Below are 25,710 nucleotides of genomic sequence, written 5' to 3'. Positions count from 1 at the left end.
CTGCGTGTGTTCTCATAAGAAGTGAGAGTGCAACCGGAACGTGAAGTCAGCAAAAATCCAACTTTATTAATACTGCAAGTTCTTATATACACAGAGGTAGATGAACCCGGTGGGGAAAAGTTCTTTTTTTTAAAGTGTTTAGAGCCCAAAGTTCCAGTTGATAAACCGCGTGGCGGCTTTGACAGACTGCATGCCACCGGTCTGCCCTTGGGCTGTCAACTCCGGGTCCACAGGATCACGTATCTTTAACACAAACAAGACCTTGTCTTCTTGCAGCCCCAAGCTGTCAGTGAGGCCTTCGGGAGGGAAAGGCGGGGGAGGGCTGATCTGGCTCAGACCCCGGAGCCGACTGAAGCCTGAGGATTGATATCACTTCTCTCCCCGACGGCCTCAGAGGCAAATCTCTTCCAGGCCGATCCAGAGGGCCGGTTTCCTGGTGACGACTCGGACGTAAACGGCGAGGGGCCCCACTTCTTTTCCCAGGACCTTCTCCACATCGTAACCTGGGAACTGAAACACACATTGTCAGAACATTTCTCCCACCCGCACTCACTCACTGTGCATGATTCCTTCAACACCTTTTTTAAAATCTGCTGAGGCTGCAAGAATATTGGAGTGACCGACAGGCCGTGACCTTTGCACCCTGCACATTGGTCTGCAGCATTTCTGTTGATCTAAGAATTCATTCTTCACTCAAAATGTTCCCCTGGTAAACATCATTCCTGCCTACAATGCAAATAACACTGCATTTGCAAGATTAGGAACTGCGGCAACGCCTCTAAGTTCTATTCATATGTTCCAAATGTCCCGAGTGTAAAAACTGCATGCACACTTAAAAAAACAATCATTAAATATGAGAGGTGGGCGGGAGATTACGTCAGTATTTTGGCGCCAAATTCCCTTAAACGTTTTGTGACTCCGTTTTTTATTTATTTTCAGCGCAGCAGAAGCGTTATCACCTTGACATGAACAGATTACAAGGCTCTGAGAACATATTGACACAAGATCAATGCCCCGAGCGCTCGAGTTATGTAACAGTTTGTGGAGGCGAACGCACCTCGTGAGCCTCCAGAGCCGCAGAGTTCAGGATCGACGCGATCGTCTTCTGCTGCAGCTGTCGGGGGGAGACGAAAGGACTCATCAATGTCCTTGTTAAACGTTGCAAATGAAAAACAAATGCAGGTGAGTCACAGATTGATAGAGGGTGGGGGTGGGGGGTGGTGGGGGGGGAAGAGAACATCGGGCGGCTGATAAGAGCAACGCTGCTCGTTTTATCAGTTTGGCTCACGTCGTTTCCTGATATAAACCACGGCACTCAGATACGTGTTTAATGTGAAGACGTCTCACACGAGAGGTTAAGTGCCTTGCTTAAGGACACTTCAGCCAGACTGATGCTCGTCTGTCCAAAAGGTTTGACTCCCCCCCCACCCCCCCCGCTGCTCTTTGTACTGTCAATCTTCATCACGTTCGGTTTGCAGTCTTCTCGCCGCTTTGTCGAAAGTAATATTTTGATGTTTTGGGGATAAAATGCAATTTGTTTTCTTGCCAAGAATTAGTCGGGACGGTCGACACCACAATGCCACATGACTGTAGCTTAAACGGGAAGGAACTTCTCCTTTAAATACCTGCACGCCTCTCTGTGCAAAATAACACTTGATCAGCCCGGAAAAGTCTGAATCACCAACGAGTGGACGTTCGATTACGTGGAACCCCGATAGCACCGTTCTCACCTTCACCTTCAAGGTGCAATTACTTAATGAGGAGCTCAGGAACACTTCCAGCTGAACCCTCGTGTCCGGCTCGTCCACCGGCGACTCGCAAGGAACACAGCGCAGGTTTGGACTGCGCGGAGGAGAAGAAGAAGAAGAATAAACTTGTGTATTTCCCGTGAGGTTTGTTTGCATAAAGCGTTCAGTCATTTTGATTCGACTTAAGAACTTTACCGTCTTTCAGGTAACATCTCCAAGTTGTCACTTCCACAGCGGTTGCAGGCCGGCCAGGAATAAGCTGTGGTCTCATCCACGCCGACTATCACCCCTGCAGGCAGAAACCAAAGTCTTCACATTTGGACATTCGCACACAAAACACAGTTTACTTTTAGCAGCTGTTTTTTTTTTATTTATTTTTTTTATCCCCGGTTTACATTTCAGTCTTTTACAAGGAAAATGACTGATGACGCCCAGCTAGAAGAAACGGATGAACGATCTACGCAGTGTGTGTGCGCTTTGTGGCAGGGCGTGAGAGATAAACACATCCCTTTCATTTTTATCTGAGACGGCCTGCTGATAAAAGCGCAGCACAGCGCTGCCGACTCGGAGCTGCACAACCAGAGCGCCGCGCACAGCAACGCGAGATCGCCTCCGCGCCACGAGTGCAGAAGATAACAAGTTTGTTTTATTGTTTTTCAGCCACCTGACCAAACATGTCCGGGCCAGAGCCGAGAGGACGCACAAGTCTGACCTTTGACACCGCGTTCACAGATGCGGCTTATTATCGGTTTAGCGTCACACTTACATAATCGGACTCAAAGTGAGGAAAATCAGATTTGGACTGATTTCTCCAGCAAGCAAGGTTGATTAAAAAAACAGCAAAACACATTTGATGAGAGCTTGGTGAAGAAAACGGCACATTGAAGTTCAGGGGAAACAATGCAAAGTCCTGAAACTAATCCACACCGGATCGCTGCACCCTCATCTAAGCGCCTGATGGGGAGCAGACATGTCCATTTCACTGACATTACGACGTGAGAATTGATTGAAATCCAACCAAATTCAATGTGTTTTTGTTTCCTAAAGTCCCAAACAATGAGAGCCTGAAGACACTGAATAACAAACAGCAGAGAGCGAGAGGCCTTGAAGCCACATCAAGGCCTCTTCGCTGGGCCGCAAACCCGCCGACGAGGAGAACAATGGTTTGGTTTCCCTGGGAAAACAACCCACCGGGCATGTTCTGCAGGAGCCGGTGGAAAGGTGGGGAGGAGGCTGACCTGAGAGAGAGCAGACGGAGTTGGGTGTGACCTCAGCAGTCAGGGGATCCAGTCGCACGGGTCGGGGCAGGGCCTCTGCCTGAGGCTCGGACTCCGGGTCCACGCTGCACACCTCCACCACGGACTGCTCCGCACACAAGAGGACTCCTGGATCGGGACATGTGGAGATGTTACTGCAAACACATGGGTGGCAAACGCGTCTTTTCCCAGGCGCTCCAGAGCGAACGAACGGAGCGAGAACAAAGCGGAGGAGCGGAGAAATAAAATCAGCGTAGAAGAAGAAAAGTACAGGCCGGCTCATTTTTTGTGGGTCAAAAGGGATTCAAGTTTTATTTCTATCAAATGCGGCATATTGCACCTTTAAAGTATCAAATGTATTTGTGTGATATTATTGGTACTACTGACACAGCAGTGTTGGAGTAGCGTTTTACTGTTTTAATAAATTGGTCACGTTATTTGAAACTTTTCTATCCTTAATGATGAATTAGACAGAGGTGACATTTTACTGCACGGCCTCTTCCTCTACTTTTGTTTCATGAAGTACACACAAATACTCAAAAAGCTATTTACATTGTTGTAGTAAGTACTTCTTCCACCACTGCCAGTAACTAATGACCCTAGCGGTCAGATTAACGTGGTAAACCGTATAATACAATGCTTTCCTCTTAGAAAGAAAGCGGCAGGAAAGGGAAATACTAAAGTGAAGAAACTCTGTTGTGCTTTTGGTGGAAGGTCAGTCAACGAATATTCTATATTCAAATAGCTGTTTTTAACAACTATTGAAAATTGTCTGCTTTGCAGGGGGCGCGCGTCTGTACTGACTGTATATTGCATGAATAAAATAAACAGCTTCATGCACTGGTTTGATTATTTGCCGTTTCGTGCCAAGGAAAAGTTCTGTGTTTGCTGCACAGCTCGCTCGGAGCGTTCAACGTCGGTGCTGTAAAACTTTCAGTTTCAATCACTGAATGAAGCCTGACATATGAGACAAGAATCGTGACCTTAAATTGCTTGCACAAAACTCTTGATCAGCACTTCAGCATTCGTTTATTGTTGTCGTTCATTAAAACCGCTACAAGAGAGAGAGGTTAAATATGTTTAAACTTAAATAAACTACCTATACAAGTAGTTACGTCTCGTTGTATGAATTTGTCCTGTTATTGACGCCTAATGCGCAACCAGATATTTGAATATGTCTTATGTGTCTTTTTTTAAAGCGAATATTCAGACGTCCTTTTTGAGCAACGTTGGCAGCGCTGAAGGTCAGTAAGTACGTTTACTACTGTCTGGGTGACACGTGCACGGCTCATGGCGGTCGGCTGGGATGTCACGTGAGTTCGCACTGAAGCTCTACCGTGTTCTCTGACGGCATCTCTGAAGGACATGCGACAGGGAGCGGGGGAGTTCAGCGATTCGAGGACAGAGGAAGTGAGCGCACAGGAAGTGCTGACACACAGCGCCACGGTTCGCCTGCACGGCCCCTCGGGCCGCCGCTCCTCCTGAAGACCGGCGTCCGTCAGCAGCAGCCAAACCTCACCCTGGCCTACATCACGACCCTGAGAGGCAGACACGGAGCAGCACACTTGCTCAGAAACACACTGACCCAGAAAGACACCCTGCACAAAGGAAACGCTGCACAAGGGGAAAAAACTTCAGCCGAAAAAAACAGCCCCGAGGAGATTGTCCGTTCAACGAGGTGCACGCGTTCAGGTGTGAGTCAGTGCATCTGCGGGAGGCAAAGTCCACTCTGACCGAGATGAGATAACATCTCAGAACAAAGTTTAAAGGTCTCCCCAATCAATAGCAGAGAACGTCCAGGCCTCTCTCATGCGCACACACACATGTATGCACCCTTACGTCAGAGATCAATCTTATCAGTTTGTTGGTTGAATTTATCTCTACACACGCGGGCTAATCGGTTTCTTCCCAAGTCAAAATTAAAATAGTTTGCCGTGAAGAAGAAAAACCAAAAGTACCTGCGTTTTTCTCTTGTGAAGAACAGTGGCGACAAAACTGCAGCGGCGGGTTCGCCGCGGACTCTGGGAAAAGGGAACAGACAGAAAGGAGTCTTAAAGATTAGTTATCGCCATCTGCCAGAATGTTCTGCACGCGCGCGTCACCTGCACAGCGTCTCGCAGGGTTTGCTTAGTGGGCGGGAGGTAAAGCGGCGACGCGGTTCGATCCCCAGTGGGTTCCACGGAGCTCTCCTGGCCCGACAGCAGGTAGCAGAACCTCGGAGCCACAGCCGCCGACCGACTGTCCTTCAAAAAGACGGCACGTTTAACGAACTGCAATGATTCCTTGATATGTGTGTGTGGCGAGGCCACAACTCGTAATAGAAGAAGGAGAACATAATGCACGTCGAGGTGCTGTGGTGAGAACTTACAGGGGACATACTAGCCGTGTCTCCATGGTCCTGGAGAGGCACCGCTGGGGGCCACAGGCTGTCTATCAGGCTGAAGAGCCTGGTGCTCCTGACGGGACAAAAAAGAAGAGAAAGAAAAGAGGCTCTGAACAGGGCGGGTTGTGTGTGTGTGTGTGTGTGTGTGAGTGTGTGGTGGGGGTAATGGGGGGGGTGATGGTATGAGAAACTGGTGAATAAGGGACTTTAACGGGAAGATAAAGAGCTTTAACAGCCAGTTTCACTTCCACTGAAACGCAGCTCTGTTAAGACAGAGCTTGTTCTAACAAATTGGCAGCGAGCGTGCTCGGGCTGGCAGAGCACGTACGCTCCGAAAAGAAGAAGATGTTTTTACAAGCAGGTTTGGGGCGCTGAAGGGTGGGAAAACAATCCAGCCCCATGTAAATCACTACGTCACTGGGGTCCAAAAACAACGAGGTCGACGCTTAAAGTTTAAAACGCTCCATTAGTGACGCCTTCTTCCACCCGGCTGTTAATCTCAGCGACGACGGGTCCAATTTACACCACGCTGGACGGTTCGCTTCACCCTGCGTGACGCGGAGGGAGGGGGGGGGGGGGGGGGAAGGCGATTAAAACAACCTGGTTTTCTAAGAAGAGCGAGTTCGGGATGGCCGGTCGGCGCCGGTAACTTCCGCTGCGAGCGCGTGTGCCGTCGCATCAGCCCAGTGGTTAACAACCTGTTCGTCAGCCCGTAATCACAGGGCTCCTTTGTGCGGAACCGGTTGTGCAGCCCGTTCAGGTCCTGCAGGGCCGCGGCTCAGAGAAGAGTAACGACTAACTAACAGCAGCCATTCAACTCGCTCGGGAGGTCAGAGTCAGCTTGACGCTCCGAGTGGTTTAAAGAATTCCTTTTCTTTCCTCTCTAGTCAACATATATTCCAAGAATGGGTAACTTTTCAATATAAAGGGCAATATTGACATGACACACTACTCGCGGAGGCTCCAGGCCTCTGATTGTTTGCCTACAAAGCACACGCCTCAAAGATTAAGTATTCTTAAAGAAAAGGTTTGACAACGAAGTGACGCTTACTCACTTCTTTTCTTTGCCAAGAGTTAGATGAGGAGATAGACACCTCTTGAGTGCCTGACGTTAAGATGCAAGTTGAGTCGGAGGCCGCTTGTCTCCCCAAGAGTAACTAGATCGGAGTAAAAATCGTCTCTCCAGCTCACTCGTTTCTCCCTTTGTTTGCTTAAGTCAAATAACATGTAATGAAGCAGAGTTGTGGCATTAACGGTCTGCCGGCTGCAGCTTCTCCTTTACTAAAGAGACATGACAGCGATATTGATCTCGTCATTTCCCTCAGTGAGAATGAAGCGCGTTCCCCAAAGTGTCAAACTCTTTACATTGTGCGATGCGTTTAGATTTCCATATCTTTACTGGTTCCCAGAAACTAAGAGGGGAGTGATAAGAGGGGGGGGGGGGGGGGGGGGATTCCTTTTTTTTTTTACCCCAACCGGACAAACGTGCTTTTCTACTGGAGCTGGTGCGATGGCCCATGTGGGAGCCCTGCAGATAGCCCATCCATCATCACAGCGCACACGCCCTGCAGAGACATTAGGCAGAGGCTCTAATGTGGCACTGAGAATACCAACGGCGTGAACGTAACCCCCCCCCCAGCCCCCCCCGGCCGCTCTGCAAATGTTCCCATGTCAGTTCCCTTGACGGCTTCTAATCTGGGACGTGGGCCGCGGAGACTCACGGGGGACACAGAGCGTGCCGTTCACCTCGGTGGCCCTTTGCATGTAAACGCAGAACCGCCATTGTCAGGTGGAGGCCCGGCGCCTCTGCAGCGCGATACACACAAATCCATGTCACAGATTTGGTCTCCAGTCAGGTGCATAGACTCCGCGGGGGTGTGGGGACGGGTATTGTGTTTGGGTTGGGTTGTCTGACCTTTCTCGAGTGACCCGTTGCACCACTTTAATGCCCCTCAGCAGGCAGGTCCTCCCCTGCCACTGGCGGCAGTAGCGGTGGAGGTCGTCGCTGCAGGGCAGGAGGTGGAGCTGCACCACGCTGAAGGTCCCGTAGCCGTCCTGGACGAGCACACAGAGCCTGGGGGAGAGACAATCAAGATTGTTTCATAGGCGATTTCAACAGGAGTACTTCTTAAATGTCCGAAGGCTTAAAACATCAAACACAACATAGGAATTGTTAACATCCATGTTTACTTTCCATCAGCCTTCCTCTTCACTACTTAACTTGATTTTTAAATGTCTGTATTTGAGGAGCGTTACTTCATTGAATAAACACCTTGTTTTTTTCTAGAAGTGCAAGATTATGAAACCGATAATGTGAACAAAGATCATATTTGTTCACATGTTGGAAAAGAGACGGACCAGTCTGCAAGCTTCAAACGTTGAATCACAGCAGTTAATGGTTAATCAGCGGGTTTGGTTCTAGTCGATGTTCTAACAGAGGACTCAAGTACTCAAGTCAGGATCCCGACCGTTTTGGAGCAACAGGTGTTTCAGGCCAACGAGTGACTGTGTTAACTCAGACTTTAAGCCCAATGTGTGTGTACACAGAGAAGAGCATGTACGAGCACACCAGGTGTTCTGATCGCGTTCTTTCACCAGCTCCTCCCCTTACGTGCCGATCTGAATATTTCATTTTCTCTTCCTCCCATTGTTCTGTTCTGTTCTGTTATTGGAACAACATGTCTGCTGATATGCATTGCAGGTGATAAGGCCATAGTGCATTCCTGGTGCAGCAATGGTGCATTCATGTTGCATTCACGGTTCAGCAATGATGCAATCATAGTGCATTCATAGTGTAGTCAAGTTGCATTCACAGTGCACTCATGGTGCATTCAAAGGGCAGTCACGTTGCATTCATGTCACAGTGCATTAGGCTGCCGCGATACTTTCACTGGGAATTTGTTGGCAAAGTTTTAATAGTTCTTAAAGTTTAAGAAATTGTCTTAACATCACCATTAAGAAGAAGGATTTCGCACGAACTTGCAGAGAACATTTCTGTTTTGTTTGTTCGCGCTGCACCTGCAGGCTACTGACTGGATCGGAATCAATCAATCAAGCAAAAGTATTTGCGTTGATGACACTACCACACTAATCGGATATTCACAACACCCAACGTGTTTCTTTTGAATCAGGTCAGCGATCCTTCTTTCTTTCTGTACGAGAGAGCCATCGAGACAATTAAACATGAATAGCGACGCGTTAACAACCGGGCTTCATGGTGGCATCTGGGAGTGACCTTTGGCCCACAGAGCGTATTCCTACACGCTGCTGCTCCCAGTGAGGGAGGAACTGGAACCGCTGTGGGATCCAGTATCTCAGCCCGTCAAGCCCAGACACGGCCCCGTACCAGCCCCGAGAGTAAACAGTATAGCTCGTATCCCCTCGCTGCACCAGAGCACAGTCTGGGAGGAGGGGGGGGGGGTGGGGCTGCCATGCATGTGCATGCATGCGCACATGGTGGACATTTGGAAGGTTTTGAGACCACCTGATTAGACCTATATGCGTCCTCTGTTGGTAAACATTTGGGTCCGTCCGTGTTTGTTCCGAGAGACCTGGAAATAGAGATCTCAATAACATTCCTGCCATGACTGCTGCTGGTGGGGGCCGATGTTTTCGCCAAGATTATTCTCAGCTGTTCGTTTTATTCACGCTCCAAAAATGAGAACTACGGTAGATCTCGGAAAACGCAAATGCCGAGAAGAAAAAAAGAGAAAAATGTTTTCTTTGCTGATGGAGCCACAGTTTACGGTGAAGGAAAGATTAGAGCGCTCATCTGAGTCCCTCATTGACCTGAAAACACACACACACACACACACACACACACACACACACACACACACACACACACACACACACGCATGCACGCACGCACACAAGCCTGAAAGGCCTCAGGCGCAAAAGAAACGCTCACATTCTTTCAAAAAGCATAAATAATATTCCCCACAACTGGAGTGAGATGAATGAGCGTATGTCTTACAATACGCCTTCTTCAGTGATCTGAATTTTGATTCTGTTTTGTGTATTAAACAAATAAGAAAAAATCGGACCAAAATGTAACATCCACAATGACATAAAACAAGCAAATGTCTTCTTTTAAAGTAGCTTTATCTGATAAACTATTTCAAACCACTTTATGATACTCAGTTCCCCAATGGAGACATTCGGCTCTAAAAGTTTGTCGCTAATAGAAAACCAAAGGCGTCCCTTTAAAGTTAGTCCCTTAAAACATTTGACCATTTCCAGATGCAGATTAATAACATTATTAATAACAGGATGGAATTTAATGGATGCACTCAAAAGAAGGAAGGCTGAAGGACTGTTTGTGTATGATTAGGAACACAATGTATCAGCAGGATCATTTCATTGTTACTTTGTGTTTATTGTTACGTATAAAACCCCAGAGCTATCGTTTAACTATTACTACAAGCACATGCGACTTGCAGTATAAATACAACAAATGAATACAACCAGGATTGAACCAGAAGTTATGAAGCTGAACCAGCCTAACCCAATAAATCAATCAATACGACCCTGCGTACAGCTGCCAAGGTCACATTCCGTGAGAACAGAGTTACACTTTCCCTTCAAGAGCAGCTTGTCCCGACGTGTGAAGACTCGGTACGAGACCCGATATGACACTTGACAGACAGCAGAAGACAATTGATGAGTTTCTCAGCGGTACCAGCTTGACCTAAACAACATTCAGTTCCTCCTTTTACTGGTCACAGCCCGACTTCCTCAAAAGCCCGAATCCCCCCCTCCCCCCGTGCCCCCCGACCCCCCCTCCGCCGGCCAGGCTTCCTTCTCAGGCAGTTTTCAGGAATTTGTTTTTGGAAGCGTTCGCAGAATTCTCTGTAACTACGGTTTTGTTCCCGGAACTACGACACACAGCAGAGCCTGTGCGCGCACACACACACACACACACACACACACGTATGCACACACACTCCCACGCCGTGTGCGCCTGCACATTACTTGGCAACGCACAAGTAAGTGACCCACGCATTAAGAACAGAGAGGCCTCATTGGCGGGGGGGCGGACAGGCGGGATTCCTTCCGAAGTGCTGCCCACCAATCGGTGGCGGCGCAGTGATCAACACGCTTGTAACAGGATCCTCGCAGCACATTGTGTTCCTTCTCCACAGAGGGGAGGAAAAAAGAAGAAACAACTCTCCTCTCACCCTGCAAACAGTTAATCTCCATGTTTATTCTACTCTGAATTTACGGGAATGTAACGTCTTCTTTGGGCATAAATATCCCACTGGCGTCCATCCCGCGTGTGTGTGTGTGTGTGTGTTAACGTAGAGGCTAAACAACAAAAGGATCAAATGAGCGTGCTGTCCGGGGGGGTGAGTCATAGAGGCCGGGGACACGACGTGAGAGTAACAAACTGTACTCGTCTTTGCACAGAAAGGGGTGAGTGGGTCCGAGGAGTAACCCCCCCCCCCCTCCTATTAGCACCTAAATGGACCAAGGAGGTTGTTATTCACACTACAGCACAATAAGTTGTTAGGGTACACGTCTATACTTCTTTATATTTTGGAACAACATAAAAAAAACACACTGATATAAAAAGTACGACTCGTGATTAGAAACGTTTAAGCATCGGTCACAACAGGGAGGCGGAGTCGTCCGTGTGGTCTGAATTCAGGCCTCCGTGACCGCCTTCATTTGTTCCTGTCCCCTCGGGTTGCGTAACAGAGCAACGGGTGGAGGCCAGGGAGGACGGGGGAGGGTGGGGGGGGGGGGGGGGGGAGCGTTTCCGGTCAGAGGGCGGCGTTTGTTTACCAGTCACCGAAGCCGCATGGCAGTGGCAGGTGTCATTTTACAACCGAAGCTCGTGCAGTCAGCTGACCGTGTGCTGAGAGGAACCAAGGCGTCTCTTCTATTACTCAGCAAAGAACTAGAACAACAAGCCCGGGGGAGGGGAGCGGAGGGCCGGGGGGGGGCGGTGTTCATGCTGGTGAGTCACTAACAATAATAAGACCACTTATGTAAACCTCAGTTCGATAACACGAGGAGCCCAATGGGAAACGTAATCAGACTCCAAGTCTCTGGACAGAAACACAAATGCATTCAACATCAACACAAGAGATTCATAGACGAGCAGAACTCGGCAATGAGAAAGTGGAAGGTCGGTCCCCCCGCAGGGACACGCCCCCTGTGGATCCACTACAACCACCTCGGCAGCGGGAGGTGTCCGTCAGCTCGTTGCTTTGGTTTTACGGCCCACAACATCATCCTCATCATCGTCATCATCATACTAATCAAGAATCACATCAGGCGGTTGATGCGGAACTTTGCCAAGAGTCACGTCAGTGTCCTGAATTTTCAGCACAATTAAAATAATAACACACGCGCTTACATAAACGATCACATTCTGTCCCATTCGTTAACACCTCACCCATCGAAAGAACACTCCACACTCGCACCAGCGCGGATTTGTCCGTGCGCGTAGCAATTAATGTGTCGCCGTGCGGTTTCTTTGACGCGTGCGGCTCATCACGCCGGCGTCGCTGAGCACCTCCGGTTCGCAGGTTTTTTTTGAAATGATGGTCATTGAAACCAGAAAGCAAACACAACGGAGCATCGAGCGGCTGAAGGGGAAAGATATCTTCTGGAACAAGCATAAAAATAGGGAATATTAAGCGCTTTTCTCGATTCCCTGATATTTGGTAATATTTGTTACAACCGTCTCACACTTAAATGCGTTTATGATTGAACTGATTTTGGTAAAAACGACTACGTCTCTTATCGCCTAATCCTTTCCAGTGCTATGATTTATTTCTGTGTTGCCGAGACAGTTTTAAACACATATAAAATATACTGCCATTAAAGTAATGGAGGCCGATGAGAACCTGCTCCACCCAGCGGAGAGCAAACGGGCGCCGGTTCAACCGCTGGTGGACGAGATTGTCGACACATCTCGCTGCACTTCCAGAGAATTGGACACGAGTTGTTCACAGAGGCGGCTGGATTCCATTAGGAATGTTTGTGTCCTTCGTCGAGCGATGCCATATGGCTGGAGACAGCGCGAGCGCCTTGTGGGGGCCCCACGGACAGTAGCCCCCCCCACACACACACCGCTGAAGACACAGCGCGCCAGCGAGGACGAAGCCGAGGAAAAACCAGCATGCGATTAGAATTATGCTCTTTTACGAAAAGCAGAAGTGGTGTTAAGGGAGGACGACACAAACGCACACAAACGCACGCGGGAGATACGTCATCAAGTGACAAAATAAAAGCCTCCAACTATCAGCCGCTCCGACAGGTACCTGGTTTTGCCCTTTTCCGCCGGCGGGGGGGCCGCGGACGACCTCGGGGGGAGGAGTCTGGCCTTCAGGGCGGAGCCAGGGGAGCCGTCGCTCACGGGGACGGAGTAAACCCTCTGCACCACCACCTCCACGTCCTGGCCCACGCTGCCGGCCTGGCCGAGCCCCTCGATGGCTTCCAGGAGGGAGAGGCTGCGTCTCGCCAGCAACCCCGAACCTCCGCCGCGGCGCCGAGAGCCGGGGGCGGCGCCCTGAGGACACGAGGAGAGAACACCTCATTTTTAAAGGGGAAATGTTTGTGCTTATAAATAGGGATATTTGTTTGATGACGATAGAAGACGTGTGAATGCTAGTAACGATTAATAAAAGTAAGCCGAACAAATATAGTACTTAATATAATACTTCCTTCACGCCACACGTCATTTGTACGCACTTCTGTGACCAGACTTCATGTCAGTGAGCAGCGTTAACCACAAGAACCACGGCTTTGAAAAAAAGGGCGCGGCCGTCTGTGACACACATTTAGAAACTGAAGTATTGTGTTCGTTCAGACTGAATGCAACACAGAATGTTTATGATTGTTAGTGTGAAAAGTGAGTTAAATGGGAAGAATAAATGCATTACATTTATAAACACTATAGACACCTCATGTGTGGTGATTTTGCACTTTCTTGTTCCTTGTTCCTCCGAGTTTGTATCTTTATGGTTGAATGCTCTTATTGTAAGTCGCTTTGGATAAAAGCGTCAGCTAAATGACGTGTAATGTAATGATTTCATTTTGTTGGCACACAAAACAACTAAATCTGAGAATAACCTTGTGTACTGAAGATCATTGACCTGATGACCTCTGACGGAAACACATTGTGTATTATGAGAGTTAACGCGAGTCTAACACGATCCAAACCGTGCCAGTAAATGAGGTGTATTTTGAACGAACGCGATAGAAGCGTACACACTTGCTCGGCCTCCATCTCCGCCGTGGCCCCGCATGCCTCCAGCAGTCCAAAGGTGGTGCACAAAGACGGCGGGCCGCATCGGCCTGCTGAGGGAAGGCCTCTGGGATCGGACGCGGCGCCGAGTTTGCCCGCGCAGAAGACTTTCTGACTGAAGTGTGTGTTCAGAATAGCGTTGCAGCTTAAGCCCTCTATGGAGAGAATTTGCCTGCAAAGAGACAAATTCAGTTTCAGATTGAGCAGTTTGAGGCCCGGAATTCCCTGTGAGCTTAAACCTCTTGAAGGAGTCGGGGCAAAGATTAACAGCTCGCGCGTCGATTGGCAGACGCAGAGACTGAGATTTTACTGCACGTTAAATGGAGTAAATTATTGCACAAACTTAAGGAGGTGGGGGGGCTGAGGCTGAATGTCAAACTCAGATAAGCAACAAACCACCTCCGCCAGTTTCTTCAGGTTCCACCCAGAGTGCGAGATCAAAACAGAGAAAATACACGGTGCTTCTGGTCCTCTTTTACTGGGGTGAGAGAGGCTTTTTCCACATGAGCGAGGCTCCTCGAGCTCGATCACAACACTTTCCAAATGCAACATCAAGGATACTCCTTCCACCGTAGGATCAGACGCTCGCTGAGCCGGAACCCAGAATCACGCGAGTTTAACGGCCCTCGCTTGAAACTGCCTAGCGGATCAGATTTCCCCTCATGCGGGTGTGCCATCAAGGAGAAGACGCGTCCATAAACTCCACAAACCGCATTTCCGGTCAAGTGTTTGAACTCATCGAGATGAATGACACACACACACACACACACACACGCACACACGCACGCACACACGCCCGAGTGCTACCGAGCCCGAGGGTGAATCAACCTGAAGAATGGATAATTACACCGCAGGTCGGTTGTGCTCAAGTTTGATTCACGACTTAATTTTTCCCACATGCGACACGGATGATGGAGTGACGAGGGCTTATCGCTGACTCAGAGCCAAGATTACCGGGTGACTGGAACTGCTAAACATGCGGCGGCTCGCCCGCCTGAAACAACAAAAATGAAAAGAGAGAGAGAGAGAGAGAGAAAAAAAAAAAAAAAACGCCTCCATTTGGATGTAATGGTCCCAATAACCACACACTCGGTACGCACAACAGTTATCACTGTTGGGTGAAGTGAACCCTGGAGGTCATGAAGTTCGCCTGCTGTCTTTATGGGTTTTTGAGAGGCTGCAGTTTATCACTCTGCTGTTACATCAGACCGGCTGCAACTAATATTTAGTCCACCCTCAGAGATATAAAATGGGATTTGAATGCTGCGTTCTTTATCAAATCAAAGCAGATCATCCTTAAGCACAGTTGACGATAGAAGTGATTTTATATTCCTCGGGTGGATATTCAAACTTTAAAGCACACACAAAAAAAACACACACATCTGTACAGCGTTATAGCAAAGTTAAATCAAGTTCATGTTTACCAACAGAGTACATTAATACAGCTTATCAAGTACTGCTGTTAAATATCATTTTATTATAATTAGATACTTTTCAGATTAGTTCAAAATACATGACGCCATGTTAAGCTTCAAATTATTAGCACCATTTAAACTACGAGTAATAAAGAATAATATTACATTATTAAATAATGCTACATTATCCCTTCTGTGACTTTTTTTTATTTCCGTCTCATTCCTGACCAAACAAATACTTGATTAATCGGCACAATCGGGTCCTATGTTACGGAGCGGCGTGTGGGCAGAGAGCCGTTAACCAGAACAGGTCCGACGCCCGCACACAGGAAGCGTGACCCCCCCCCCAGCTGGGAACAGGTGTGTGGGCCGCTGTCATCACCGGGCAGGTAGCCGGGTAGGTTAAGGAGCGGCCCGACGCTGCTGCCGTCACGGGGAACAATCCCTGCAGGTATTTCCGCCGCGAGGTGTGGTTGGTGGGCGGAGCCAACCTACTCACAGATTAACCCCCCCGGCGAGCGTCACACAGGAAGCTCGTCGGAGGAATTTTACAAGACACTGAATTGCGGGTTTTTCCACCTCCGGCTGTGGCTTTAGACGTTGGACACGTGAACGCCCCCCACACCCCCCCCCCCCCCCCCCCCAGATGAAGCATGTCAACAGCCTTTCTTGTTTATGAGACATGAATATCTGATTAGAATATTGATTGATTATACATGTAGACCTGCTGGAAGTCATTTGCACTAACAAAAGAGGTTTTGAGGTTACTTGCCGAGAGGGGAAGTGATTCTTTGAAAGAGTAACTGGGAGAGTTGTTCTTTCTTGCGGCTTCAGGAACAGAACACAGGAGAGGTGCTCAAGTCAGAGGTGCTCTCGAACCGCCATGTGTTTTCAATCTCACTCCTTTGGCTCCCTCCACTCTCTGCTCCTAAATGCTCCAGCAAATAATCCCACTCGGGTTTTTTTTTTTTTTTTTCCCCGGCTTGCTGGAAATGACCGAACTACTGCCAGGAAGAGGAATGCGAAGCATTCCCTGGAGCTGTTTGTGACGTCGGAGCGCCGAGGAGGCCCCTTCCGCCAGCCTGGATATTCCAGGAGTACACTCAACCTAAACTCCCAACAGCTGGAGTCAACTGCCGCCTCGCTCCATCTCCAAAACACACCCAGAAAACACACACACACACACACACACATCTGGGCCTTCTCTGCTTGGTATGGCTGAGAGCAGCACATTTTGTCACTTAAAACCCAAAAGAATTCATGTTAAAGCTGGGCTTTTTTTTTTTTTTTCTCTCAACGTTGAATGTGTTGAATTGAGTTTTTTCTCTGTTGTCCAGAACGCCTCGTCAGCATTATCTCACCAGATCCTTTCACTCTTTGTCCTGCACGTGGTCCAAAAACAGGGAAGTGCAAGAAAGTTACGCTCATCAGAACATTCGTTTTTCACAGGATTTAGGCCTTTGGGTCCAGCTGGTGTCAATTGACAACTGAAAAAGATTTGTAAGATTACATCTACATCTGCTGCCACTGCCTCACTATAAACGCCAGAACCTTCACATTTATATAACATTATATGCAACAACATGTCTCCAGGTTGCAAGCGTGCTCATTCTGCTTTGATGAACTGGACACGTCATTGGCTGCAAACTAGTTCTGATCTCAAAAAGGCTCACATGTCAACGAGTTAAACTCCGCTTCGACGTGAGCTCAGAGGAACTTTTCCTTCAGCAGACGAATGCTTGGAAACACTTTTTTTTTTTCACAGCGACCAAACACCGTTTTAAAGGAAGAGGGCTTCTGAAAATGTCTCCTCACCATGGCGGGTACACGTGGATGACGTCTCCGGGCGCCGGCATCAGCCCCGCCGCCGTCTCTCTGCTGAACAACACCAGCAGACGAGCGCCCCCCTCGGGGGGAGGGCCTTGGCGCCGGCGGTCCTCTCCGGGAGGCGGGCGGCGCTCGCAGCGCGCCAGTTGCATGCTGCACTCCTCCTGAACCTCCAGCACCTCCAGCACCAGCACGCCAGGCCTGTCCACTGGAGAGCAGATCAACAACAGCACAGATGTTTGGTGTGCATTCGTGTGTGTTTCAGCGTGCGTATGCGAAAGTGTACCGGTGCTCTCACGGACCCGTTCTCTCTGAGGGACTCATTATGCGCTCGGAGAGTAATTGGTTTTCGCCATCAGAACCGCACAACTGTAAAGGCGTAACTGACTCAGCGAGTCCCCCCCCCCCTGGGGTCAGCGCGCAGATCTTGGAATTTCACCGTGGAGTTGACTCTGCTTTTTTTGGCCTGAGCGATGTTGTCGACAGGCATAATTTAGAAAAAGGCCAAATCGAGACAATGCCCCGAGGCTGTAAAGTCAAACTGCGATAACAGAGCAACTTGGCTGCACGGGGAGCTGATCGCATTGAATTGTGAAAGCCGCTGCATCGGCGCGTTCGTTAACGCCCCCCCGAAAGTGGCCAGAGGGAGGATCTTAATGCGATAGGACAACAGCGCATCAAAAGGGGGGTCACCGGAGAGGGTTTATGTTTACGTGCGTTCGTCCGCACATGAAATCAAAGCTTTTCATTTGTGCTGCGTGCGTTTGTGTCGCAGACTAGAGAATCAGAATACCGACGGGAGGGCGGGCGCCCTCGAGCCCTCCTCTTTGGCCCAAAAATGAGCCGATAAGTTGTGGGCAGGGCGACTTTGTGCGAGTGCACCAAAGATAAACGGGTATCAGGTAACGGCGTGACATGACGATCGGGTAACAGCCCTGTTGTTGTTAGCGAGTTGGGGCGCAGTGAGGAACGTGAACAACACCGATGAGAACAAAGTCTCCTCAAAGGGGTGAAGTGTGCAGCGCGGGACAAAGCGGGACAAAGCAGGGCGAATGGGGAACACGCTACGGACTGGGCCTTTAAAAATGTCAAATAACAAAAAGTCAATGCAAACCTCCACCCTTTGACTCGTGCCCCTAATAAACCCGTCGACTGACCGCGGACTCTTGGCTGCGCGTGGGCGTTTGTTTGTTTTTTTCCACTATCAACTGTCAGCTTTGCGAACGCTGCTCGTGTCCTATTATAGGGACACGCTTCACAGCGACACAACAGAAGCGGTTTTGGTACACCGCGAAAAGGAAAAAAAAAAAGAACTAGGCGAGCAGTTTCCTGTCACCTACACGGCAGGTTCACGGCTCGGAGCCCCAGCGATCAGAACGCAGTCACGCCTGCTCCGTCCCACTCACAAATCAAAGTTCATTGTTAAGCAGGAATGGTGATTCAGAGGCCAATGTGTGCAGCGTCCTGGGCATCCAATCCACCCCCCGGATGTGTGTTAATGACCTGTTGTTGTTGTTGTTGTTGTGTCAGAGATGGACTGGTGCCTCCAGAAGCTGACGGCGGACCTCTGCCTGCCCTGCAGTCGATTCAGCCGCTCAGCAAGACCTCCGCTACGCAAACAGAACCAAGGGGAAGATGGAAGTCACTCGCTGAACTCAAAAGAGTTCTTCATGTCAAAGAAATTGAGATTTTGAAGCGAAACGCAAGCCGTTGAAAGACTTCAGATAGCCATCTGTCAGATTTGGGGGGCTTGGAGATGGCGATGACATTTAGCACCCACATCGTGACACCAGGTGTCCCTTTCATCCTCCGCTCTGCCGCGGAAACACTGACGCGGCTCGCTGCTCTGTGTGCTCCTATTGTGAGGCAATATATCTACACATATATAGATATATGTATAGGTATATCTATATATGTGTAGGTACATAAATAGTAACTTGAGGGAGATAATTGTTCTGATTAAATCAACATAAGCAAATACTGACCTCATTAAGCAGCTATGTGATGAAACACATTCATTTAATTATGGCATTCTTTGTTAATGCGATCATTCATGATTTTATAGCTGTTGCAGGACGTCTCACACACACACACACACACACACACACTGTAGTCAGCAGATTAGATATCAGTAAAAAAAAGCGGAATCGATGCGTCCCTAAGCGGCACTTTTCGAAAACAATAAGCACATTCAAACCTTTGAAACTTCCTCTTCTTTTTGGCGGAGTCCAGCGGGGCCTTGGACTGCGGTTTCTGAGGCGTCTGCAGCAGCGCCTGAGCAGATCTCACCCAGTCACTCACTGACCGCTTGCTGGCCTCACCAGATCGGACAGGAGAGTCCGCTCTGCTCGCCGTCACCGCGACGGCGGCGCACTCGCCGCCGGACACGTAGCCCGAGATCTCCGGCTCCGTCATCTAGGGATAAGTGTCAGAAGTACTTAATAATTAAAAAGATTTGACCCAATTTTGAAACACACGTTCATTCAACATAAAACACCACGACATATTGGGGCGATGTTAGATATTTAGACAGGCCTCAGTCTTGAGTGAGTCATTAAAGACTTAATCAAATCCATAAATTAAACCACACAGTGGGTGGATGTGGTACAATGATGCACTGTCAGGCTGATATGTTACACAAGATGGGGCTTGAAGCCTGCGCTGCTGCTCGCTACACCTGAGGGAACCCGTTCTCATGGAAAAATCCACGGGTTTTCTGTCATGTGCAGACACGACCAGCATACCAGCCCCCAGCCAGCCAGCGCGCTGTCTCATTCGAATCAACTTGACCCCGCTGGGCGCCGCGCCAGTCGACGTCACACTCACAACCCCGCCGCGGGGAGAAAAGAACACTATGTCCTTGGCCCCGGCTCAAGAAATGTTTTCAGCCGGCACTGAAAGCATTGTAAGCACACCGCTCGGCGTGGCCCTCGCGTGTTTCCCGGAACAAACAGTAGTAAAAAAAAATAAAATAAAATATGTTTATGGTGCCGCGCTGTTGATGCAGCGAGGAGCCCCGACGGGGTCGAGGTCGTTGACCCTCGGAGCGGCGAGGCTCCGGGAGGCCGGGGACACGCTTCATCTGGCAAGCCGACGTCCTCTTAGGACTAGGAGATACAAAACCGCCCTCATAGCTCCGCCTATCCACTTTCGGCGCTAGTACAATAACACAGGAATCTGGCAGACATACGTGGAGTGAGTCAGCAGTAGATTTATCTGGAGTGACAAACTTGGACTTGGACTGGGTTGGTTTCTTCTGTATCCTGTTAGATCCGGTTTGATTTAAAATAGGCAAGATTTCAGCAGGGAAATTCAAAGTTGTTGTTATGTTGTGCTGCCCTAATTAGATGTACATTTTTCTTTTAATGAAACGCTATTTAAAAAGATGCTGATTATCCTTGGTTGCTTTGATGGCGAAAGAAATTTTTCGGGAGTCTTTTTTTGGGCAAATCTAAAAACGGTGAAAGCTTCCTGGTCCGACTGTAAATAACGAAAAGCCACGATGAACGTGAGGCGTTGGGATGTAAAACTGTTCTGCAAAACATGCGCACAATGCTACGAATAATGCTTTTGAAAAAGTAAAAATGAATGTTTTTCCACAATAATAATGATGAAACTAATTGCTGTTATTCATATTCACATACAGACTTTTGGGTACAGCCACATTTTTAAAACTGGGACCCTTTCCGTCTTTGTAGGAGGCGTCCGACCACCAGCCTCCACTCAGGAGATCTTAGGTCCTCCTCCGCCCCAGAAAGCTGATAGCAGCAAAATAAACTGTGACAAGAGGAAGTAGCCGGGTCTGTGGGGGAGATGTTAATCTGCTTCCTCTCTACACTCTGCAAAGACTTCATCACTAAGCACACGTGGCTTTAGTGCACCTTTAGTTTAGTCGATTATTGACCACGTTATTGTCCAACGCTGCGCCGATCCGAACGATCGCCGGCTTCCAGCGTTGTTCAAAGGGCGTTTTCCCCACGAACAAATAAAAACACGCTGCCGACAAAACCGCGGCGACGTGGCCGCGACTGGCGGATCAATAACACGCCGAACGCCTCTGCTGCAGCTTTCAGGCGCCGAGTGTGGTCTTGAACCTTCACCACTCCTTGTACTTTTGGTCGATTGCCGGCTCTGCCTTCAACAAACAGGGATCCCGAAGGAGCATTCAAGTCTCCACAGCACTACAGGAGGGCCCACCAAAGAGCGATAACACAGAACTATGTGTCTAGTGCCAAAGCGTGAGGAGTCTGCATCCTACCACGCTGTGCTTTCACCATTGTTTTCTTTGGAGTTTAACCTGCTTGTTACTTTTCTATTTGGTAAGCAGAGGAAAATGGCCAGAGCTCAAATGGCCATCACTGACTTTTTTTTGTCTTTAAAACATTTGGAACATTTAAAACCACTGGAACACCAAAAGCAGTAAAAAACACATGATTTAAGCAAAGGCAACAATCAAATACTCGGCATGTCTGCTTGAAATAAATTAATAATAGTCAATAAAAGTCAATTCATTTCTTGTCTATTGATGAATAACATCTCTACGGTATTGTGGTTTCCATAAATAACACTCAGAGTTTGAGGGAATAAAAAGTATCTATTGTGTTCATTGAAGCAGAAAGCATTCCTATGTATTTTATTATTTTCTTGTGGATATGCAGTTTGGACGGTTTGGGTTAGTTTGCTGTGCTGGCTTGAGGCCAAAGGGCTCGTTCAGGACACGAGAGAGAGAGAGAGAGAGAGAGACTGCAACACTCCACCGAATGGAGCAGCATCAGCTAAACAAACATCAGAGTAAAAGAGACACTGATGTGCCGACCTGGAAGCATATAAACAAAATGGTATTCTTTTAAATAATACAGAAAGATATGCATTCACCTCATGCACGCAAAGCTCATCCGTCTTAAACCAACTCGGGGACAAGTCTCATCTGGTACCGACACTTACGGCACAACTTCTAACATTACTGCATGCGCTGGCAATCAACTTTCCACTTCTAATTGCAAACAGACTGGACTCTCAACAGGTTCAGTCGGGCTCCAGTGGTTGTGTGGCGCCATCTAGTGGCCATTAAAACACACGGGACGCCATCTGCAGACCACGTGCATCGTCATCAGAAGGTTTCTGATTATGAAGAGTTCGCTCACATTTGATGGTCGAAGAGGCGACTCTGGCTTTTCAACGGAGCGCTCCGATTCACAGTCAGAGATTTGCGGCCCGCTGTCCTTCTCCACATCTCCCTCAGATGCGTCCAGGTCACTGTCTGTGTCAATGGCTGGAAAGTCTTCTGAAGAAGGAAACCAGGGCCACTTACCAGCTTTTTCTCAAACTCTTTCTCAACAACATTTCACAGTCGGTCAGCGAGTAGAAACGGCTGTTTCATCCAGCATGTTCCTTACGTAGGCTGCTTAACACCAAGAGTATCTTTGGTATTTTTCAACCTAGACCATATCTTCTTGAATAAAAGTGACTTTTGTTTTTACTTTATCAAGTATTAAAGATTAAGGCACAATATATTTAATTGAGGCAACTCAACGTCAATTGAAGTGGGATAAAAAAGTTTAAAAAGTGCTCAGAAATTGTATATAATGTTATTGTTAACTTCAATGTCTATCAACATTATTTTTAAATTGACACTTAACTGAGCTCAAGTCTCGGGGTATAAATAGTGTCGTCAGAGACAAAGCAAACGTTGGCTCATTAAACCATCTCGCCTGTCCCAGCCGTGACTCCTGAAAGTACCTTTTTCCGTGCGCAGCATGCGCAGCGCTCTGCTGTAGGACTGAGCGGGAGCTGAAGGTCTGGCTGGTCTCTGAGGAAGCTGCTGCTGCTGCTCCTGGGTCTCATCATCGGACTGTTCGCCGTCACTGGAGCTCCAGGCGATGTGCACCGGGTCCTCGTTGACCGCAGCGGTCTGCACTGAACACAAGAGCGCACGAGAGGATGACATCACGCCGTCATCGGGAAAAGATTCACTAAAGTCCCCCCGCCGCACTCGAACGGAATCAAGCAGTTTATATTCTTGTGTGTTTAATTAAGAACAGGTTTGGGTATTGTTTCAAATTAAAGTTAAAAGTTGTCAAGCACATGCAGCTTCACTATTCCTTTTGATTCAAAGATAAAACTGGGATTAAATCAGAAACCATCTGATCGAAGAAGTAAACAATATTACAAATCGGACCATGATTCAATGGCAATTTTCACTACTTGACCGGTGATATGAAATCTTGGTGGGCGAAAAGAAAACAGTTAGCGATAAGAGCGATAATATAATCTCAATATATTGCACAGCCCTTAAGGAATGAGACATCATAACTAGACTTAAACAAAACAATTACCTAAAGTGGGAAACTTTCTTATGTCAGACAGTTTCCTCCCTGATGTCTGGAGATTATTCTGCAACGCAAACACAATCATCAACAACGTCAGAGCAACATGGTCACGATGCATTAAGGCTGAGGGTGTTAGGAGGTCTGCATGAGGGTCAACATGGTCACAATGCATAGTGGCTGAGGGTGTTAGGAGGTCTGCATGAGGGTCAACATGGTCACAATGCATAGTGGCTGAGGGTGATAGCAGGTCTGCATGAGGGTCAACATGGTCACGATGCATAAAGGCTGAGGGTGATAGCAGGTCTGCATGAGGGTCAACATGGTCACGATGCATAGTGGCTGAGGGTGATAGCAGGTCTGCATGAGGGTCAACATGGTCACGATGCATAGTGGCTGAGGGTGATAGCAGGTCTGCATGAGGGTCAACATGGTCACGATGCATAGTGGCTGAGGGTGATAGCAGGTCTGCATGAGGGTCAACATGGTCACAATGCATAGTGGCTGAGGGTGATAGCAGGTCTGCATGAGGGTCAACATGGTCACGATGCATAGTGGCTGAGGGTGATAGCAGGTCTGCATGAGGGTCAACATGGTCACGATGCATAGTGGCTGAGGGTGATAGCAGGTCTGCATGAGGGTCAACATGGTCACGATGCATAGTGGCTGAGGGTGATAGCAGGTCTGCATGAGGGTCAACATGGTCACGATGCATAGAGGCTGAGGGTGATAGCAGGTCTGCATGAGGGTCAACATGGTCACGAAGCATAGAGGCTGAGGGTGATAGCAGGTCTGCATGAGGGTCAACATGGTCACGATGCATAGAGGCTGAGGGTGATAGCAGGTCTGCATGAGGGTCAACATGGTCACGATGCATAGAGGCTGAGGGTGATAGCAGGTCTGCATGAGGGTCAACATGGTCACGATGCATAGAGGCTGAGGGTGATAGCAGGTCTGCATGAGGGTCAACATGGTCACGATGCATAGAGGCTGAGGGTGATAGCAGGTCTGCGTGGTTTAGCATATCTCCAGGTGGTCTAACCTCCAGGAAGCTGTCTCCACACCTCTCCCAGCTCTTGGCGGAGGACGCAGATGACAGCGACGGCGGTTCTCTGCCCGCTGGTTTCGAACCGCCTTCGACTTCGTCCGGAAATGAAACACCAGTCACGTCCTTGGAGCATCTTCGACGCTGCGACAATTCAAACGAAGAGCAAAGATGGACGTGACTAATTAAAAAAGAGCCGGTTTGGGAGCTGTTAACCTGAGCTGATTATCATTGCGGGGGCGGTTTAGATCATTAAAACTAACTACTGCGATACAAAAGTGGTGTATCTGTTCCAACAGACAATACACGCTCACATTGTTAAATACAAGTCCTGACGGGTAAACTGCGGGGGGGTTCAGGCGGATATCGACAGAGCTAAGTAGCATGTAGCTTAGAAGTTAGCATAAACTGGCTAACAGTATAGCTAGCTAGCGGCTTTCTTACCTTTCTGGAAGACATGGCGACAAATTAAGACAAAGTTAAAGCCACATCTGCTGCTACATGCGTGTCCACGTAACGGCGTCTAGTCGCATGTCTCTCGCTGACCCGTCTTTGTTTAGTAGAGGTTTGACGTTGTGGTTTCTAACTCACTATTTTGCAAACAAAAGTCCAGTTAGCGGAACGCAAAGTTGAGGCTGTTACTCAATCGGAGAGGGGTGTGTTTCATTATGCGACCGCGTGGCCCGGAGGACACCGGTGTGGGTCTGAGCTTTCAGACAAAAGTGAAAGTATCTATACCACATTACTCTTAAGTATTGTGCAATATTAATATACTATTATGGATTAGGTCACCCAGTATAGCAAGTAGTTGCAGTTATCTCCACCCGTACCAGCTGCCCCGTAATGGTGATGTAGCCTTCATATGAATCTATCGTTGATTCAATATTTGAATGTGCATTATTCTGGAGAGGGCCATGCTGCCCTTTCCCTTCTTATACTTTAATGCCTTAAGTGTGGTATTATTCCACTATTCATTTAAAAGATCTGCATACTTATTTCACCGCTAATAAATAAAATGACAAAAAAAATCATTATTACGCTCCTTTTGTAAGACGAGTTCCTCAATGTCTTAAGGATTTTACATTACATGTCGTTTAGCTGACGCTTTTATCCAATGCAACTTGCATTGCATTTTCAACCCATGGTTTTACATTTTGCCCGGAGAGCAATTAGGGGTTGGGGGTCTTGCTCAGACCCGCTTCGACATGGGACATGGAGCAGCCGGGGTTCGAACCGCCAACCTTGCGGCTCGATGCGCTTCTCATCCTCCGCTCAGGATTTGCCCTTCCGCGGTTGTAGACCGTTTTCCACCTCTCTCTCTCTATTTGTATTATTCACTGTAATAAGATCTTCCAAGTTCTCTGGAATCATAATACCTTAAATATTAACTGCCCCATCCCTCTATTTACATGACATTTCAGAACGTTTTTCCTTTTATTCCCGTGATACT

General features: G+C 48.3%; 1 protein-coding gene and 2 long non-coding RNA genes across 9 annotated transcripts; 2 read left to right on the top strand and 1 right to left on the bottom strand.

Moving 5' to 3' along the window:
• Window positions 1-41: 41 nt before the first annotated feature.
• spidr (scaffold protein involved in DNA repair) lies at window positions 42-25,127 on the bottom strand. 7 transcript variants are annotated; one of them, XM_040171135.2, is made up of 20 exons: window positions 24,705-25,127; window positions 24,258-24,404; window positions 23,225-23,282; window positions 22,629-22,805; window positions 22,034-22,173; window positions 19,087-19,304; window positions 18,393-18,499; window positions 16,878-17,097; window positions 13,615-13,819; window positions 12,662-12,909; window positions 7,303-7,461; window positions 5,373-5,460; window positions 5,107-5,247; window positions 4,963-5,025; window positions 4,341-4,542; window positions 2,987-3,133; window positions 1,944-2,037; window positions 1,731-1,842; window positions 1,058-1,114; window positions 42-510 (listed from the first exon to the last, which is right to left on the bottom strand). In XM_040171135.2, exons 1-20 carry the CDS (start codon window positions 24,717-24,719, stop codon window positions 391-393), a joined length of 2,718 nt encoding a protein of 905 aa, XP_040027069.2. In that variant the 5' UTR covers window positions 24,720-25,127; the 3' UTR covers window positions 42-390. The 7 variants fall into 7 exon arrangements, with proteins under 7 accessions (XP_040027069.2, XP_077956045.1, XP_077956044.1 ...); XM_078099919.1 differs by having other exon boundaries at window positions 1,737-1,842; XM_078099918.1 differs by having other exon boundaries at window positions 22,034-22,170; window positions 24,705-24,963.
• Window positions 1,047-3,842, top strand: LOC144405573 (uncharacterized). Its single transcript, XR_013467227.1, has 2 exons — window positions 1,047-1,182; window positions 2,409-3,842. It is a non-coding gene; the product is annotated as an uncharacterized LOC144405573 (long non-coding RNA).
• On the top strand, window positions 20,056-21,433 carry LOC144405572 (uncharacterized). Its single transcript, XR_013467226.1, has 2 exons — window positions 20,056-20,134; window positions 20,588-21,433. It is a non-coding gene; the product is annotated as an uncharacterized LOC144405572 (long non-coding RNA).
• Window positions 25,128-25,710: the final 583 nt, after the last annotated feature.

This window comes from Gasterosteus aculeatus, chromosome 3 (genome assembly GCF_964276395.1).
Source record: "Gasterosteus aculeatus chromosome 3, fGasAcu3.hap1.1, whole genome shotgun sequence".
Taxonomy (NCBI): Eukaryota; Metazoa; Chordata; class Actinopteri; order Perciformes; family Gasterosteidae; genus Gasterosteus; species Gasterosteus aculeatus.
Note: the sequence above shows the minus strand (reverse complement) of the source record. Positions and strands in the feature narration are given on the sequence as shown.